Source organism: Penaeus japonicus, unplaced genomic scaffold (assembly GCF_977035675.1).
Source record: "Penaeus japonicus unplaced genomic scaffold, GWHDUDI00000001_assembly GWHDUDI00000013, whole genome shotgun sequence".
Taxonomy (NCBI): Eukaryota; Metazoa; Arthropoda; class Malacostraca; order Decapoda; family Penaeidae; genus Penaeus; species Penaeus japonicus.
The window spans coordinates 11,105,589-11,122,851 of NW_028234415.1; the positions used below are offsets into that span (position 1 = coordinate 11,105,589).

Here is a 17,263-nt window from a genome sequence, read left to right on the forward strand (position 1 = left end):
TTGTGAGACTTGAAAATATTATGATCATTTTCTTGCTTCCTGTGAAGCATGATTTCACTGGAGTATGACTGAAATTTGTATGCCTGTCCTCTTGGGTTAAACTTTGGAGAGAGCTGACAATTTAGATATGATATTGATTTGATTAGACTTTAATGGTTAATGCCCTTGCGTCTGAGATCTCACACATACACACACACACAAATTTTTAAATTTTAGATACAATCTACCAAAGTGTTGATTCAAGTGATGTATTTAAAAGTAAACTGTCATAATCAGTGTAAGGGTATAGTCATTATGATTATGTTATCACACCTCAGTATATATATTTTTTTTTTCTATCACACTCTTTTTCTGACAAGATTATATTTTCTTCATAAACCATCATAACCTCCACTGATAAGGGGCTTAGTAATAGAAAGCCCCACATTTATGTTTTTCTGTTTGATTTTAAGAAGTTTAGGCTCGTAAGCAAAGGTTGTTTGAGAAATGTGAATATGGTACAGACTGCAAAAACATTTTGTCAAGATAGGGTTAGACCAACCGTGGGGTAGGTTGTCAGTAGCTTGTCCCCCCTTAGGATCTTTTTGTTTTAAGCACCTAGAAGGAAGAATCTGAGTATACTGCCAAAGGTACAAATTCTTTAAGTTATCCCACATGTCACTTGATACTGATTTGACCTCAACCCGTCATTACCTCAAGGCAATCTAGTCTGATGCGAAGTGTGATCGGAAAGTAACACAAATCATGACTTTCACCTGTTGTGACCCGCTTAGTGGGTTCTAAAAATAGGAATTCTCTCAGTCTCTCTTTCTATCTGTCTTTGTAATTCATCTCTCTGCCTACGTCCTCTGCTCTCTCTCTCTCTCTTTCTCTCTCTCTCTCTCTCTCTCTCTCTCTCTCTTTCTCTCTCTCTCTCTCTCTCTCTCTCTCTCTCTCTCTCTCTCTCTCTCTCTCTCTCTCTCTCTCTCTCTCTCTCTCTCTCTCTCTCTCTCTCTCTCTCTCTCTCTCTCTCTCTCTCTCTCTCTCTCTCTCTCTCTCTCTCTCTCTCTCTCTCTCTCTCTCTCTCTCTCTCCTTCTCCTTCTCTCTCTCTCAATATAGAGACTCAGTTCAGTGTTTCTTTTGCAATGCAAAGGTATAAGAATAGGACATTACATAAGATTTAGTGTTAGAGAAAGTAAGTAACTCAGAAAGTCGCAGCAATAACTACCTTATGATACATATTGAGTGATTGTCTATTTGTATCTTTTCTATATCTATATATATATATTTGTATGCATTATTCTTTTTTTTTTATTCTTGATACTTTTAAACAATTTCTTCAATTGTTCCTCTCTCTTCTTAATTTTACAAATACATTCCATACGCCTCAGGAAGCCAAGTTTCAGATCACCGTAAACTTGTATAGAGGAATTACTGCACATCCATTTTTCCAAGCAGGGACAAAAATTTCTGTCTTCATAGATTGTTTCATCTCTTGGAATACAATATATAATATCCAAATTGAAGTAATAAGATCTTTACACACATTGCCACATTTTTTTTATTTTTTTTTATTTTTTTATTCAAACTAAGATGAATAATTAAGTTACTTGATGAGTTCAATTAGGTAGTGAAATATATATAATCTTTTTCAATGAAAGTTTAGGTTAAGACAACAGACTTTTTCTTTACTTTTCTTTCTTGTTATTGGCATTTGCTGAAAGAATATTTTTTCAAATATTTAAAAATATATAAACTACCTACAGGGCATTTTATGATACAGTTTTATTCCAAGATAATAAAGTACACTATTTGTTTCCATTTTAAAGATATTCATTGCTTATTATCTTCTGTTTGTAACTGAAAGATAATTCCTGTTGACTTCTCTGGTGATGTTTATGTAAGAATTTATTACAATCTTTACCAAGTTCTTGTTCCTGTACATGGGAGAACATTTGGTCTATTTTATTTATACATCTACATATTCATATTCATATTCATATACATATACATATACACACATACACACATACACACATACACACACACACACACACACACACACACACACACACACACACACACACACACACACACACACACACACACACACACACACACACACACACACACACACACACACACACACACACACACACACACACACACACACAGACACACACATATATATATATATATATATATATATATATATATATATATATATATATATATATATATATATATATATATGTGTGTGTGTATATATATATGTGTGTGTGTGTATATATATATATATATATATATATATATATATATATATATATATATATATATATATATATATGTGTGTGTGTGTGTGTGTGTGTGTCTGTGTGTGTGTGTGAATTATTTCTTTATGATTTCCAATACCTTGTTCTATTTCAAAGGGATTTTTAAAAGTTGAGGATAGAATTGCAGAACAGTTACTATCAATGACAAATCTATATGACAGAGTTTGGAATAGAGTCAGATTTGCCCTACTTTCTTGCTGTCTTTTTCTTCCTTTGTTCTTTCTTGTGTTAGATATGCAGTTCTTCTACAGAAAAGAGGTTCCTTTTTCCAGACTAAAGGAGAACCAAAAGAAACAGGAACTAATGCTTCCTCGGGGAAAAATTGATTTCCTCTCGTGCATTGCTTAGATCCAGGTTTTGTCGTTTGATTGATGCAGAACTGTTTAAATGTTTTCGTAAAAATCTCTGTAGAGACATTTAGAGTCACTGTGCTAGATAGGATTTGAGACTGTTTCCATTTCTTGTTCTTATTAGAGGACACTTGTTAAGAACATGTACAGTAGGGATGGTGCCATAGGCTCGAGCTATTTTTACGTACTCTTGGTCCATTGCGTCTGGTTTTTATTTGGTACAAGATCGTAAACAATGGTTTAGATTGTACACTGAACTCTGACTTGCTTTGGAATTTCCTACGTCTAATCTTTCCCCTTGATACTGAGCAAGGGAATCGTGCACAAAATAATATTTTTAATTGACGGCATTTCTGTTTCAAGAATCTCCTATTCCTTGATAACAAAAGTGAATTCTTGTGAGTGTTTTCTTGTTAAGCATTTAATATTTTTTTTTTTTAGCTTTATGATCTTTAATAAGACTTATCTTTATTCAAATGGCCTTGCCCCATGTCTTATAAGTTGAGTGATGTCTTGCCTCCTTGTGTGACAGTCGTACAGGTTGCATGATTGTTTTATTAAATTGTATGAGCGTAATTGCGTTCCCTCAGATGTAGAGGTAGAAACTTAGAAAAACAAATTCTGTAAAATAGCAATTCAGTGTATGAAAGACATAAATTTACAATGAGTTCTGACTGATTCGTGGAGATTCACATGCACCCTGATTCACTGAGACATGGGCAGATTGCTCATTTAGTCAAATTAATTGTATGACTGTTGTTTATGTGTTGTTTAAAGCTTTTTTTCTTGAATATTCTGTATATGAGACTTTGGTTGTTTGTGTTTTAAGTTGTGCACCAATATTACATTAGGCAAATCCAGTGTTTTTGTAAGTGTTAAGCTACAAGTCTTATCACAGTTATTGATTTTCAAAGTAGAAATATAGCATTTCATGTTTTATTCTGTTAACAGTTAGCTGAATACAAAGGTAAGGCAAGAGTTCAGAGAGTTACTGAGAGGAATCTTAACCTGCAGATACAAGAACTTGAATTAAAAGCTTCGGAGGGAGGAAGTCTCATACATAAATGGGGGGGGGGGAGGCTATGGGAAACGTATTCATCAAAACCTTACTTCTTCGAGATGTCATAGGGCAACCCGATGTCTTTAATCGTCCGCTAGAGGCAATGCTAAAGTTAAACTATGTCAGGTATTCCAATTGTAGCTATTTCTTTGATTCAGTTTTTCATTTCCATGCATGACTTAAGAGTACGTTTTGCAGATGGCTTCACGATCAGGTGGGAGGAAACGACCCAACCCCCAACCCCCACCTTGGACCCCAAAGGTTAAAAATAGATCAGGCTTCTTTTTTTTCTTTATCACGTAAAGCCGCATGCTTGAGGATCCCACCGATCATGAGTCCGTACCACAAACACAAAGAAGCTCTTTATATGGATACGTGTTGCTTTTACGAGTAGTTGTAGACGTGTGTTGTTTACTTGATCAGTTTTTTGTAGCTTGTTATGAGAGATGTGTGTCGACCAGGGTTCACTGGCGCAATCAGGGATATATCATTACAACAGGAAATGTTCAAGTACGTTGCAGTTCAAATGTTCTTTTTTCCTCCGCGGACTGTTCTGCTTGAGAACCAATTCCAGTCTTTGAATTATGTCGCGTTTTGTAGATTGCTACTACATCTCGTAGGTATTGACCTCAAGTGAAAATTTGTTTGTCTTAGGAGTTAAGGAAATGTGGTATGTTCAAAGTTCAAAATATTAAAGTGCGGGTTTTCTTGGGTTTATGTGTATAAAGGTATAGAATGAAAGAATTAACAATATATGACATAATATACATTTGATAGATGATATACAAAAAAAAGAAAAAAAAGGATTTAAGAAATTCATTTTGCTCATATGTACAGAGTATTGTTTACACATATGTTGTGGCTAGTGTTTCATGAGGGAGCAGTAACTGCATTTCTGATTACGGGAACGTGGAGTATAGAGTCAAGAGAGCCCGTTGTGTCAACCAGACTGGAATTTTAAGAAACAAAAAGTTCTGGTGACAGGCCAAGCACCCAGCGCTCCAGAGTCTCAAAACGTCAAGCGTTCCCATGCTCCAGTGGCACCCCATAACGTAAAAACCGTTCCAAGTATTAATATTGTACATGCACCCTAGTAGCTATGTGCCAAAGTTAGCGCGTCACACTCGTAGATCTCGAGAATTTTTCTAAAAGAATGTCATTGTGATGTGGGTTATTAATACTGTTAATATGACCTTTTCTTTTCCCTCCCTTTTTTTTTTCTTTTTGTAGTAGTGCAAGGATACAATCAATGTATATTTCGTTTCTTTTTTATAATGATGTACATAGTTCTGAAAATGTTTTCTTTCCATGTACCTAGAGGTTGGCAGTACTTATTCATTTACACCAGAGTAAGGATAGAAGTACCTGCTAAGATATGTATTAACGGATAGGAACTAAATCCATACTTATTGTTAATACCAGAGATTTCAAATTAATCTTAGATTCTCCATGTGCTGGCACAATATGGGACTCGTGATTGTCTTTAGGTGAAGTTGAATGGTATAGCCTAACCAAACTCTGTTAACCATAGTCATTTGTTTTTAAGTTCTTTCCGGTTGTACTGTTTCGTTAGCCAGCTACCATCCAAGGCTCTCGCTCCGTCATTTTGCCTATTTATTAAGGTCTTTTACCATTGTTTATTCTTTTTATCTTCTTCTTTTTGTGGCGAGACAGCTGATGAAGCTGATGTTTTTCTTGATGCTGTGCTCAACTCTGAGAGCCGTCTAGCTAAGAACAACACAGCTACCTGTTGTGTTAGGCCTTAACTTAGTTTATAAGCCACACATTTTTTTTTCTCTCTTTGGTTTTGTGGAATGAGGTTTTCTTTTTTATTTCTGGTAAGAACAACAGGAGAGTTCTATACAACAGTATATATTTATGTGTTTGTATGTATATACATATACACATATGTAAATGAAAATACAGCATTTTAACTCCTGTATTTATTATATGAGTTTTTATCAATTGTTTTCAGTCATATCAGGAAAAAAAAACGTACTTAGAGCTTTCATTTTATATTCGAAGTTGTGAAAGGGACAAGCTGTGTGCTGTTTTGAGCTACATTAAGGTCTAACACCCATTTTTTTTTTTCTTACCCAAAAAAACTCAGTGTAATACAGTATCCGTCAATGCCACCTCATGCAGTCTGCTTTGCCCTTGCTTCTCGGATAAAGTCGCCCTTTCTCTTGCCGATGTCATGCTGCTTTTATGGTTTATGGACAGACTCCAGGATATGATATTGTGTCCATAGGCCATAGACCAGTGTGCCACAGCAGGTACAGTATGTGTGACTTGGCTGGCAGCATACAAGAGTGAAGCAGGAATGCATGTGCGTGACTGTGCGTGTGTGTGTGTACTGTGTGACTGTGGCTACTTACTGTGTCCATTATTGCCTCGGTAGCTATGCAGTATTAGTACAATTACAATTGTTTTATATGAGCAAGTTAAAGTTTGGTGCAAATACATGAAAATGAGGTAACAATCCAGAGATTCTGTAATAGCGAGAGAACTTATCATTCAAGATGTTAAACATGTCCTGTGATATCATAGTACTATTTTCAGACTTTCTCCATTATTACTATGATGTCATAGTAGATGCCAGTATTAGGCATATTGCCACTGCTGTGACATCATACAATTGTAAAATCGTACTACACATGCATTCAGAAACTACTGCAGTCCAACCGAGGCTCGATGGAGGAATGTTGTAGACCGTTTCTCTAGCCTGTCAATGTGTACAAATGTTAGCTGGGTATTTCTGGTCACGATGAGGAGGACACAAGGCAAGTGGTAATGAGGCATGAATGAAGCTGGATAAATCTGCAATCCATTGCTGAAGGCCCAGTTGTGCCACGACTGAGAGAGAGTAAGCCTCCTCGTATAGTCTTAAGAGGCGGAAGAGCTTATTTCCAAGAGTAATCATCAAATGTGAGTGAGGCGTTTGTGATCTCGTGAGTTGGTCTTTGAGGCTGCCCAGCTGTGGTGTCAAGTGAACCACAAAATCCTGTCGCAATGCGTGACACTAATCATTTCATTGTTGTTCAGTCAATGTCGAATTTGATGTCTAATGAATGTGAATCAATGTCACTTCGTTGTTTTATTAAACCTGTTTTCTTGGTTCGGTGAATTAAGCTTTGTTTCATTAGAGCATGAAAGAAAAGGAAAAAAAAAGTACTGTAACATGATGTATATGACATTTATAGCCTTAATACTTGCAATGATTTGTAATAGGAATCATCGATATCATATATGATACCCTCTGAACAATACAAGCAGTCTACTGTACAGCAAAGAAATAGTTCCATTATATGTATGTTAATTTAGTATGTAGTATTACTGCTGAACATATTGTCATGTGTTACATTTAATTAAATGCTTTGTGAAAAAAATTCAGAAGTAAAGTCAAGGTATAGATGAATTTAGGATGTGAAGGCCTTTTTTTTTTTCTTTTTTTTTTTTTCTTTTTTTTTCCACTCATAATCAAAATTTTTATCTCCAGATATTAATACAATTTTCATGCATAATCAAATCAGTAATGTCTAAATACTTTTATAAATTAAAAAATGTAAGGTAAGTATTAAATATTAATTGCATAATATGTAGGAGTCAGAAAAATATAAATTTTGGACACAAGTGAGTTTGAGTGTCTGACAGATGGTTTGAATATCACTATGCTTGGCCAGAATTCACACATATCTAGCATTACCAAAAGATTTAATAGTGGAAGATATATCTGCCAGTGGAATGTGAAACCATGTGTTAACAACATCACAAGTTTCATCACCCATTACAACAAACCTTTTTTCATGCCCTACACACCATACATCAAGGTTATGTATGTCCCTGTATTTTTTCATGTCACATGCCATATAAACCATACATCAGCCATATATGGATAACCAGTCACAGCAATTTCTTTTTCTTGCCGCAGCAGTTAGCGGCAGCGCGTGCCCTGCTTCGCGTCCTGGGTGCCGCCAGTCAGGGAGGAGGAGCCAAGTCAACCAGGAGTGACTCAGTCAAGCACAGTGTTGCACCAGGGCAGTGTAGGGTATGTTAAGCTTGTATCTATTTGCGATTCGTGTTTTGTTTGTAGTGTTTTATGGCTCTGAAAGATCAGTATGCAATAGTCTATTGTTTTATGTCTTTTTTTGAAATATTACTGTTCTAATCAGTAAGATTCTAGTTTTTTCTTAACTAGATTTTCTGAGACTTGAATTTTATCGAATCACAAATTATGTCGATTTATCTTTTTTTTTTTCATCAAGGGTGATTTTTTTCTTCTTTTTATAAAAAAAAGAGCCGGTTGAGTTCTTACAAATTAATATAGTATGTAATGTTATGCTTTACAATGAACCTTCTTTGATGAATATCATATTTGTGTCTAATTAAATACTTTTTGCCAAAGTCAACTAATTTGCACATCTGTCGAGAAGTGTTGAAGCGTTGTTTCAATTAAGGTGAGAAAATTTGAAGATGCAGGCTATTAATGCAATCATGAAGGAACAGATATGTGGCTAATTCCATTCCTGTTTGCAATGTATATGCAATGTAGCAAGCAAGCGCAGCTTCCCACGGGTAATTTCCCGAGGCATAAGGCCATGCTGAACATCTCAAGAGAGATTTTCACCCACCTTATTCCAGGGGGTGACTAAAAGAGGGTTTGTATTGGGAAAAAAAAGTGTATTTATAGCAAAACTTCATGATGTGATAAGATGTCATCCATTTTGTGAAATATTCCAATGTCATGATTAGACATCATCCGTTTTGTGGGAAATACTCTGACAGTGTGATTTGACGTCATCCATGATACATGGGTCAAAGGTCTTAAAATAGATGAGAGTCATAAGCTGAACTAGGAATTACCCAGCTGATTTTAAATGATAAATACCTCCTATAGGGAGAGGGGAAAGTGCAGCTGCAAACCACAGTATCTGCTGTTTCTTCAATGGGAAGCATGCCAGGGAAAAACAGGTGGAACAAAATATATATATATATTATGATATAAGTTGATAATAGAAACAGATAGAGGCCCCCAAATTGCATAATGAGTAATGTGGATCCTCAGCTGTTGGCACGAGAAAACTGCTCATTCAAGGATAGTGACGAGATCAGTCATGAGAGAATGACATAAGCTGGCCAAGATAGAGCATGTGACGTGCATCCAGTCGAAAGCCAGTGACCTGTATAGCTGGCATAGACATTCACAACTAATATCGTTTTGTTTTGTAGCTCATTTGCACCCATTTGCTGCTAAGCTATCATTCATTCCCTTCTTTCTCATTCATATAAAAGCTTTTCCTGTGGTCGTATGACCCTGCTATTCCACTAAACACACAGTCTGACATGAAGGTGGACTATGGTATAATGAAATGACCATTCCCTTTTGAATAGGTCTGCGGTGAAACCATAGCACGAGGAGAGCACAGGTCGCACATGGCTTCCCATACTGCACACAGACCACTTCATTGTGCAGTTTGTGGTAGAGGCTTCCATCAAACAGAAGACCTTAAGAGGCATATCAGGTACCTTGGTGACATTCAACTTTATAGTAATAGTTTCTGTAATGATTTTGGTTATGGAGGTTGAAGTTCTGATCTAGTTGCACAATTGATCTTGAAATACTTCAAGCTGTGTTATTTTGTTATGCTCAGCTGCTTCAGTTTGTATTTTAACACATTAAGTAGCCATCAAAAAGTTCATGCAACTTTTTTTTATTTTGACTGCCTTAAATTTTATTTCAACATATAAAGTAAGCATCAAAATATCCAAACAATTATATATAAGACTCATCTATTTTGAACTTTGAAGAGACACATGGAATGGCCACTCGTCAATTCCTCATACATTTTTTCTCTCCCGAACACAGGATTCACACAGGAGAGAAACCATACAAGTGTTCAACGTGTGGGGTAGCGTTCAGACAACGAGGACACCTGTCGAGACACGTGTTCAAGTACCATCCAGAGCAAAGACCTGCTAGAAGTAAATAGTGGGAGACAAGATTAGGATATATGGAATGCAGTTTTAAGATTTTGTAGTTGATTTATTCACTTGCGGAAGAGTTTTTATTTTTAGTCAAAGGTCCGTTTGTTGGTGCTGGTCCAAAGAACTTGCGCGGAGGCAGTGTGATGATGGCATGCTATGTATGGTGATATCCTGTCCTGGAAGAGGCAATATCTTGGTTTATGTTTTCGCATTGTTATTGTTAACTGGATTCTTACATATGCAAAAGGTTCTTTTAAAGACAATAGAGCACAGTATAGTATTATCAGTATGATTGGTACTTTCCTTTGGAGCCATTCACACAGGTGTGCAAGATACAGATCTGTAAGCACAAACATACACACACAAGAAAAGTATGTGTGTGTTTGTGTGCGTGTGAGTGTGTGTGTGTGTGTGTGTGTGTGTGTGTGTGTGTGTGTGTGTGTGTGTGTGTGTGTGTGTGTGTGTGTGCATGTGCGTGTGTGGTGTACGGGTGTGTGTGTGTGTGTGTGTGTGTGTGTGTGTGTGTGTGTGTGTGTGTGTGTGTGTGTGTGTGTGTGTGTGTGTGTGTGTGTGTGTGTGTGTGTGTGTGCGTGCGTGCGTGTGTGTGTGTGTGTGTGTGTGTGTGTGTGTGTGTGTGTGTGTGTGTGTGTGTGTGTTGTGTGTGTGCATGTGCACATGTGTATGTGTGTGTGTGTCTGTATCTGTGTCTGTGTGTGTGCATTTGTGTTTGCGTTAGTGCAGATTCAAGGGGCATATGTGTTTGTGTGGGCTTGAATGTATATGTATGAAATAGGATTTTAATTAGTATTTGTCCCTTGGTTGGATTACAAATATACTAATTTTGCCATTAAAACTCCTAAACCAGTAGGAACTTAGCATTTGTGCTTGTAACAATAGTCAATTCATATTTTATTCTTCATATATTTAAACTTTATGTCATGAAATTATACTCTTCCTGTTATGTACAATGAAGTGTCATAACCAGAAACAACAGAAATCTATCATTATGTTTATAGAATATGACCATATGTACTTCAATTTAGCTTTTAAGTATAAAATGTACCTTTAACAGAATCATTTATTTATAATGATTTTAACACAAAGTAAAGACAAAGAATATCTATAATCATTTATTTAGATGTTAGAAGAGAAAAAAAAAACACTATGTAACAAAATTTTGACTTTGTTTTGTCTTTAGTCAGTAAGTGTTATTTCCTAATTGCTTCTTCCTTGAAAGCCAAGGATATGACTAGTATTCTCTTTAAACTTTGCTTCTGTGACCTTCAGCACTGAGCTGTCGAAGTATGATTTTTTTAGAACTTTCAAGAACTTTCTAGAACATTGGAGAAATTTCTAAAAAGAAACTAACAAGTTTTCGTGTCATCTTTGCCTTTGCCGAGTTCAGTGTGGGGAGGAACGTCAAATGGGAGAGACTGACAGACCCCCACCGCTGCACTTAAAACTGGGCCTTAATAAACACTTTGTCACAGCTCTAGATAGGGAGTCTGCAGCCTTCAAGTACCTTCAAGACTTCTTCCCTAAGCTGTCTGAGTGAGAAGTAAAAGCCGGTGTCTTTGTCAAAACACGTGTAAAGAAGATTGTGGAGTGCAAGGAATTCCTAAAAAAAAAAACTCGCTAGGACAGAGGATGCGGCATGGAACAACTTTGTCGCAGTGGTTTAGGGATTCCTCGTGAATCACGAGGCTGAAGACTATGTGGAGCTCGTTGAGACCCGGGTGAAGAATTACGGAAAAACAGGCAGCAGGACGTCCCTCGATGTCCATATCCTTGACACTCGTCTTGATAAATCCAAGGAGAGCAATGGCGCACACTTAGAGGAGTACGACAAGCCCTTCCAGATGGTATACTGGACTTTGAATGCCGCTACTAAGGATCTTATAATGAAAACGTGATGGGAGACTATATTTCGGGGCCGAGACATAAGAGTAATTTACAGTATTACCGCAAATTGTGAATAAACTACGCACATTTATATTTTTGTGGTCCCTTCTACAATTCTAGAATAATCAAATGCTACTTTTGAATCATATCTTCTTTTGTTCTGACTTTTGTGAAAATGAAAATGATAATGTTCTCGTACGTCAGTTTTCCGAATGCAAATGGGCAAATTGAGGAATATCGTTATCCTGGTCACAAAGGCAAAGTTTGAAGGAAATATTACCCATTTTTCATACCTTCAAGGTATTAGCAAATAGGAAATAACAGTTTCTACTCTAGGACAAAAATTGTGTTACACAGTGAAATCAGACCTGTGATATAAAGTATGCCCAGTTTTAAGTATAAGGTGAAAAGTAATGAACAATATTTGATACTCAAGGAATGATTTCAAGAGAAGCTAGTACATGCAACGTTTTGCCAGGCTTTTTCTTTCTTTTTTTTTCATAGGAAAAGGACTGAAAAAAATTGTTGTTATAATAGTAACTCAAGTTATCCTTAAAGATTTTCAGTCATTGTTATACAACTTTTTGTTTGTGATGGGTTAAGTCATCTCACATAAATCAAGAAAATTATTAGATTTCTATTTTATCTTTTTAAAAATTATTCACTTTATTTGTTTCTTTGATTATTTTGGACAGTCTATAAGAATTAATTTTATCATGTTGTTTTAAGATGATTTTGAAATTTCATTTTGCATGTTATTTTTGCCTATAATATGTAACAATTTTTTTTAATTGCTTCATGCAGTGCGAGATATACAGCAAATGCATTTGTTTTACATAACAAACTGAACTTTTGGTATTAATGAGACCTTTAGTACAAGAGGGATAGAACAGACCATTTCCAAAAATGTCCAGGAAACGCACTGTAAGTCGTGAGGTTCTATTTGTATATATTTCCACAGGATTTTGAAAATCTGAAACAATGTTGATAGTGGAAAGTTCTGTCATTTTTGAAAATCATAACTCTGTTACCATATCAAAGTCTTATTTTGTAGCATTTTGTGTAAAACCAATAACACTGGAATGCTTTGATGTTACCAGTTGCCATTTCTGGAACGAAAGTTGATTAGGTGAGGTGCAACATCACCTTCTTTCCAACTGAGGGAACCAAGACGATCGTCTGTCCTGGTACCCTATTTTTGCAAGCCTACGGCCACTAGAATTCGCGTAGCAAATCAACTAAGGCATGAGGCAATAATTTATTCATTATTTTTAAAGCTTATGAACACCATCAAATACCCTCCTAAGCTTAGAGTCAAAGTGATGTTGGACCAAGAGACGATAAAGACGGAAAACAAATCCCAAGAATGGATAGTCTGTGCTCTCTGTACTGAAGGTCTCAAAAAGATGTAGATATTTACAGTGGAGTATCATGAGTTTTATATGTCAAGGATGAGGTCATGTTTTTTACATACCAAGAGTGTTCAAAATGTCACACACCAGAATAAGTCCCCCTTCACGGTGAATATTAAAAGGATCTATTTCCCAGGGATTCCTTTTTCTGAAGGTTATTATGTAATCATGACATTGATGTTTTGTTGTCATTTAATCATTCATTTATATATGCCTATTTACTGTCATGTCAAGATAAAAGTGAAGAATTTGCCAAAGATTTTAGTTTGATAGCTTTAAACTCATTAAAAGATTGGATTCATTGTGATTTGATATAGTAGCCACTCATTTTCGAAACAAAAATGACTGGCAAATAAGTGAATTAATAATTCTGTCAAGTGTTGCATAACAAGCAATAACACTTCTGGTCTGCCGTTGAAAATGATAGATGTTCTACTAAAAGGTTTAATAGAAGGTCAGCACAGTGCTTACTCAAAGTCATCCCGTTCACCCATCTACAGACAAAATTTTAAAATCTTGTAGTATAGTCTTTCTTTTGGAAAGAACCATTAATTAATTACACCAACTCCTCTGGCAAAAATGCCTTTCAAGCAATTGGCAACGTGAGCTCAGCATTTCTCATGATGTAGTGTGGCAGTTTTGCAACCTCACGGATTGCGAGTTTCAGGGAGAGAAGAGAGAGAGAGAGATAGAGAGACAGACAGTGATGAGTTGTGCTTTACATACCAGCTCATACGTCACAGGATGTAAAGCCATATTTGATACCATATATTTTAGAGTTTTTAGACTTTAGTTAGCTGACATTCCTTGTGATGATATACTGGTACCTCGACCAGCGTGTGGCTCGCAAAAGCCCATACTCTCTCGTCATAGTTGTTACTTTCTGATATGCCATTTCTGCTTTGTCATAGTGTCAGTTTATATCATAATATAAAAGTCATCATTTCCTCACTTATTCTAGTCACAATGATCATGTGATATTAGCAAGATAGAAAGTGTCAACATATTTAATGGAAGGAGAGCAAAGAGCACGTAGTTTATTCCCACTCACCTTTGGGGAAGTCGTAAAAGAAAAGGAGGCAAGAGGGACACGCAAGTTTTACGGAGATTACAAGAAATCGCTGCCCTGCCCGTGCCTTTGCTCTCTGCCCATTCCCTACGCTTTGAAAAATTGTAGCTCTTGTGAATTTTATATCATCTGATATTTCTTTCCTATATTGTTTTAATCTGTATGTTAGATTTTGGATTTTTTTTTTCCTTTTTTTTTCCCGTTTTGTTTTTCAATAAAGACATCTGTATATTGTCTTATTTATTCCTACACACCAATTCAGTTTACCAAATAAAAAGAGAAACCATTTCAAACTTGAGAGATGAGATGAAATATATAGAAAAGAAAAATCTTGAAAGATTATTATTGGTTTGTCTAAAATGCAATTATATTTTTACTAGGCTGTAATGGAAAGTCAACAGTGCTCGTTTTAAAAGTAAATCAGTAATGTCTTGAAAGATCTTTAGTTCATCTGAAATGCGAAGAATGTGGTTTTCTTATTAAGGAGCGACAGTAAGTGATAATTGAAGATGATGGATAGAAATATATGTATCTTTTCAAGAAGTGTATTACATTGATGGTTATTAAATATAATAAGTGATACTTTTATACAAAACAATATGTTAATTTCTAACACTTCAAGAAGATCAAAGAAAAAAAATTACCAATTACAAACTTTTCTGTTGCTAAAAATAAAGTAAATTATTTTTCCATTCTTGATTTCTCAACTTCTTATCCCTCTTTACTATACTAAATATATTAAATAAAGAGTAATTTTAGGCATTCACAGTAATTAATACTTATACAGCAGAGGCTACCTGTCCAAATTGAATAACAATAATGCAAGGCAAAAAGATACAAAGTGGAGTGCTTTGACTATCAATAGTAGTAATATAAAGCAAAAGGATTTTTTTTAAATACCCAAATTGGGGTGGTTCTGAGAGACGAGTGGAACCTGGTGCATAAAATAGGGCAAGTCCAGTTTCATGTCTTTTTGCAATGTCAGTGCATTTTGTCTATGACAATATCTGGCTCAAAAAAAGTGTATCAGTCACTCCTTATATACGTTACAGAAATTACTCATTTTCAGAAGGTGTGAGAGAAAAAGGAACGGCTTTCAAGCAGCTTTGAAAAGTGTTTCAGTTTTATTCAGGAGTGGTAACTCAACCATGTTTTCCATTTACTTTATGCTCAAGGCATCTTCGTTAATGACAACAAACTCTTAACATTTACTGAAAACCTTAACAGGCTCCATGGTCTGTCAATAACTTTACAGCAGAGTTTCCCAAACTGAATTCCACGGAGCTCTGGGGTTCCACGAGTGAGCCATCAGGGGCTACGGAAGCCTTTCCTTTATGGAGGACCAAATACTTTTTATGTCGAAGAAGCAAATCTGTCATGTATTTTGTGGTGGCTCCTTTTGGTTTAAACCTTAAGCTAAGGAACTCCAAAATAGTATATGGTTAAGGTCTCAATGAAAAATATTTCCCCTGCCCAGGGGCTCCAAAGTACCCAGAAGCTTGGGAAACACCTGCTCTGAAGGACCATATATACGACTGTTGGCACAAGGTGTTTTTCACAAAGAGTATTCAACACAGTAGATGGCTTTGGCTTTGTACCTCACCTTGCAGGGTGATATTTCTCTCTCTCTCTCTCTCTCTCTCTCTCTCTCTCTCTCTCTCTCTCTCTCTCTCTCTCTCTCTCTCTCTCTCTCTCTCCTCTCTCTCTCTCTCTCTCCTCTCTCTCTCTCTCTCTCCTCTCTCTCTCTCTCTCTATCCTCTCTCTCTCTCTCTCTATCCTCTCTCTCTCTCTCTCTATCCTCTCTCTCTCTCTCTCTATCCTCTCTCTCTCTCTCTATCCTCTCTCTCTCTCTCTCTATCCTCTCTCTCTCTCTCTCTATCCTCTCTCTCTCTCTCTCTCTCCTCTCTCTCTCTCTCTCTCTGTTGAAAATAAAATAACAATAGACAAGCTCCAGTTTTCAGGTCTCCTCTCGCTCTCGCTCTCTCTCTCGCTCTCTCTGTTGAAAATAAAATAACAATAGACAAGCTCCAGTTTTCAGGTCTCCTCTCTCTCTCTCTCTCTCTCTCTCTCTCTCTCTCTCTCTCTCTCTCTCTCTCTCTCTCTCTCTCTCTCTCTCTCTCTCTCTCTCTCTCTCTCTCTCTCTCTCCTCTCTCTCTCTCAAAAGACAAGCTCCAGTTTTCAGGTCTCCTCTCTCTCTATCTCTCTCTCTCTCTCTCTCTCTCTCGCTCTCTCGCTCTCTCGCTCTCTCGCTCTCTCGCTCTCTCGCTCTCTCTCTCTCGCTCTCTCGCTCTCTCGCTCTCTCGCTCTCTCTCTCTCTCTCTCGCTCTCTCTCTCGCTCTCTCTCTCGCTCTCTCTCTCGCTCTCTCTCTCGCTCTCTCTCTCGCTCTCTCTCTCTCTCTCTTGCTCTCGCTCTCTCTCTCTCTCTCTTGCTCTCGCTCTCTCTCTCTGTTGAAAATAAAATAACAATAGACAAGCTCCAGTTTTCAGGTCTGGATGGGTGGCGCTTAAACGATGACGTAAAATAGCATAATGCACTGCCAGCAAACCCAAATGGCCCTCCTAGCAGTTCTAAAACATATAACCCATTCGTAGTTTCGCACTCTACAAAAGACCCCTTTACTATAAACGTGGCTCATTTTATTTTTAAGATCCTTTATATTTAACCTTGATTTTCTTTGATAACTATATATTTTTAATTTTCACTTCCTAGGCTCCGGAAATTATTCTGTAATCATATTTGAATCAATTTACGAATGCTTATAATACACATTCGTAAAAATAAGAATTGTATATTTATGATGTTCCTCTTCGATGCATGGCCTCATGAGCAACAAAGTGAACAAACTATAGTTAAAGACAGTTTTCTCGGTTGAGGTGGGTAGGAATAACTTATGTCGTGAGGGTACAATGCTCAACCTCTTGTCACAGGGGCGTAATGATGTTTCAATCTACACAGTAACACACTAGCCATATTTTGGCAAAATGGATGTTTTTTTAGCCAACTAAAGGTTGTACTTGGCAGATATATTATTCTCCTATACACTGCCCTTCTTATTTTCCACGTTTCCAAGAGTTTACCTTACACAATGACTATTCGGAAGCACTTACAACTCCGTGACACTTTTCTTTCTCTTATTAAAATTACAGAATTGAAATAAGCATGAAAGAGGAA

General features: G+C 36.6%; 1 protein-coding gene across 4 annotated transcripts in view; it reads left to right on the forward strand.

Moving 5' to 3' along the window:
* Positions 1–14,322, forward strand: part of LOC122258360 (uncharacterized) — a 53,324-nt gene extending 39,002 nt beyond the window's left edge. Inside the window, exons 7-9 of one of the 4 annotated variants that reach the window (XM_043024235.2) lie at positions 7,658–7,771; positions 9,115–9,245; positions 9,590–14,322. In XM_043024235.2, the coding sequence (XP_042880169.1) occupies positions 7,658–7,771; positions 9,115–9,245; positions 9,590–9,713 (369 nt within the window). In that variant the 3' untranslated portion in view covers positions 9,714–14,322. Of the gene's footprint in view, positions 1–7,654; positions 7,772–9,114; positions 9,246–9,589 lie in introns of all 4 variants that reach the window. The other 3 variants (XM_086543199.1, XM_043024234.2, XM_086543198.1) reach the window with 3 other exon arrangements.
* Positions 14,323–17,263: the final 2,941 nt, after the last annotated feature.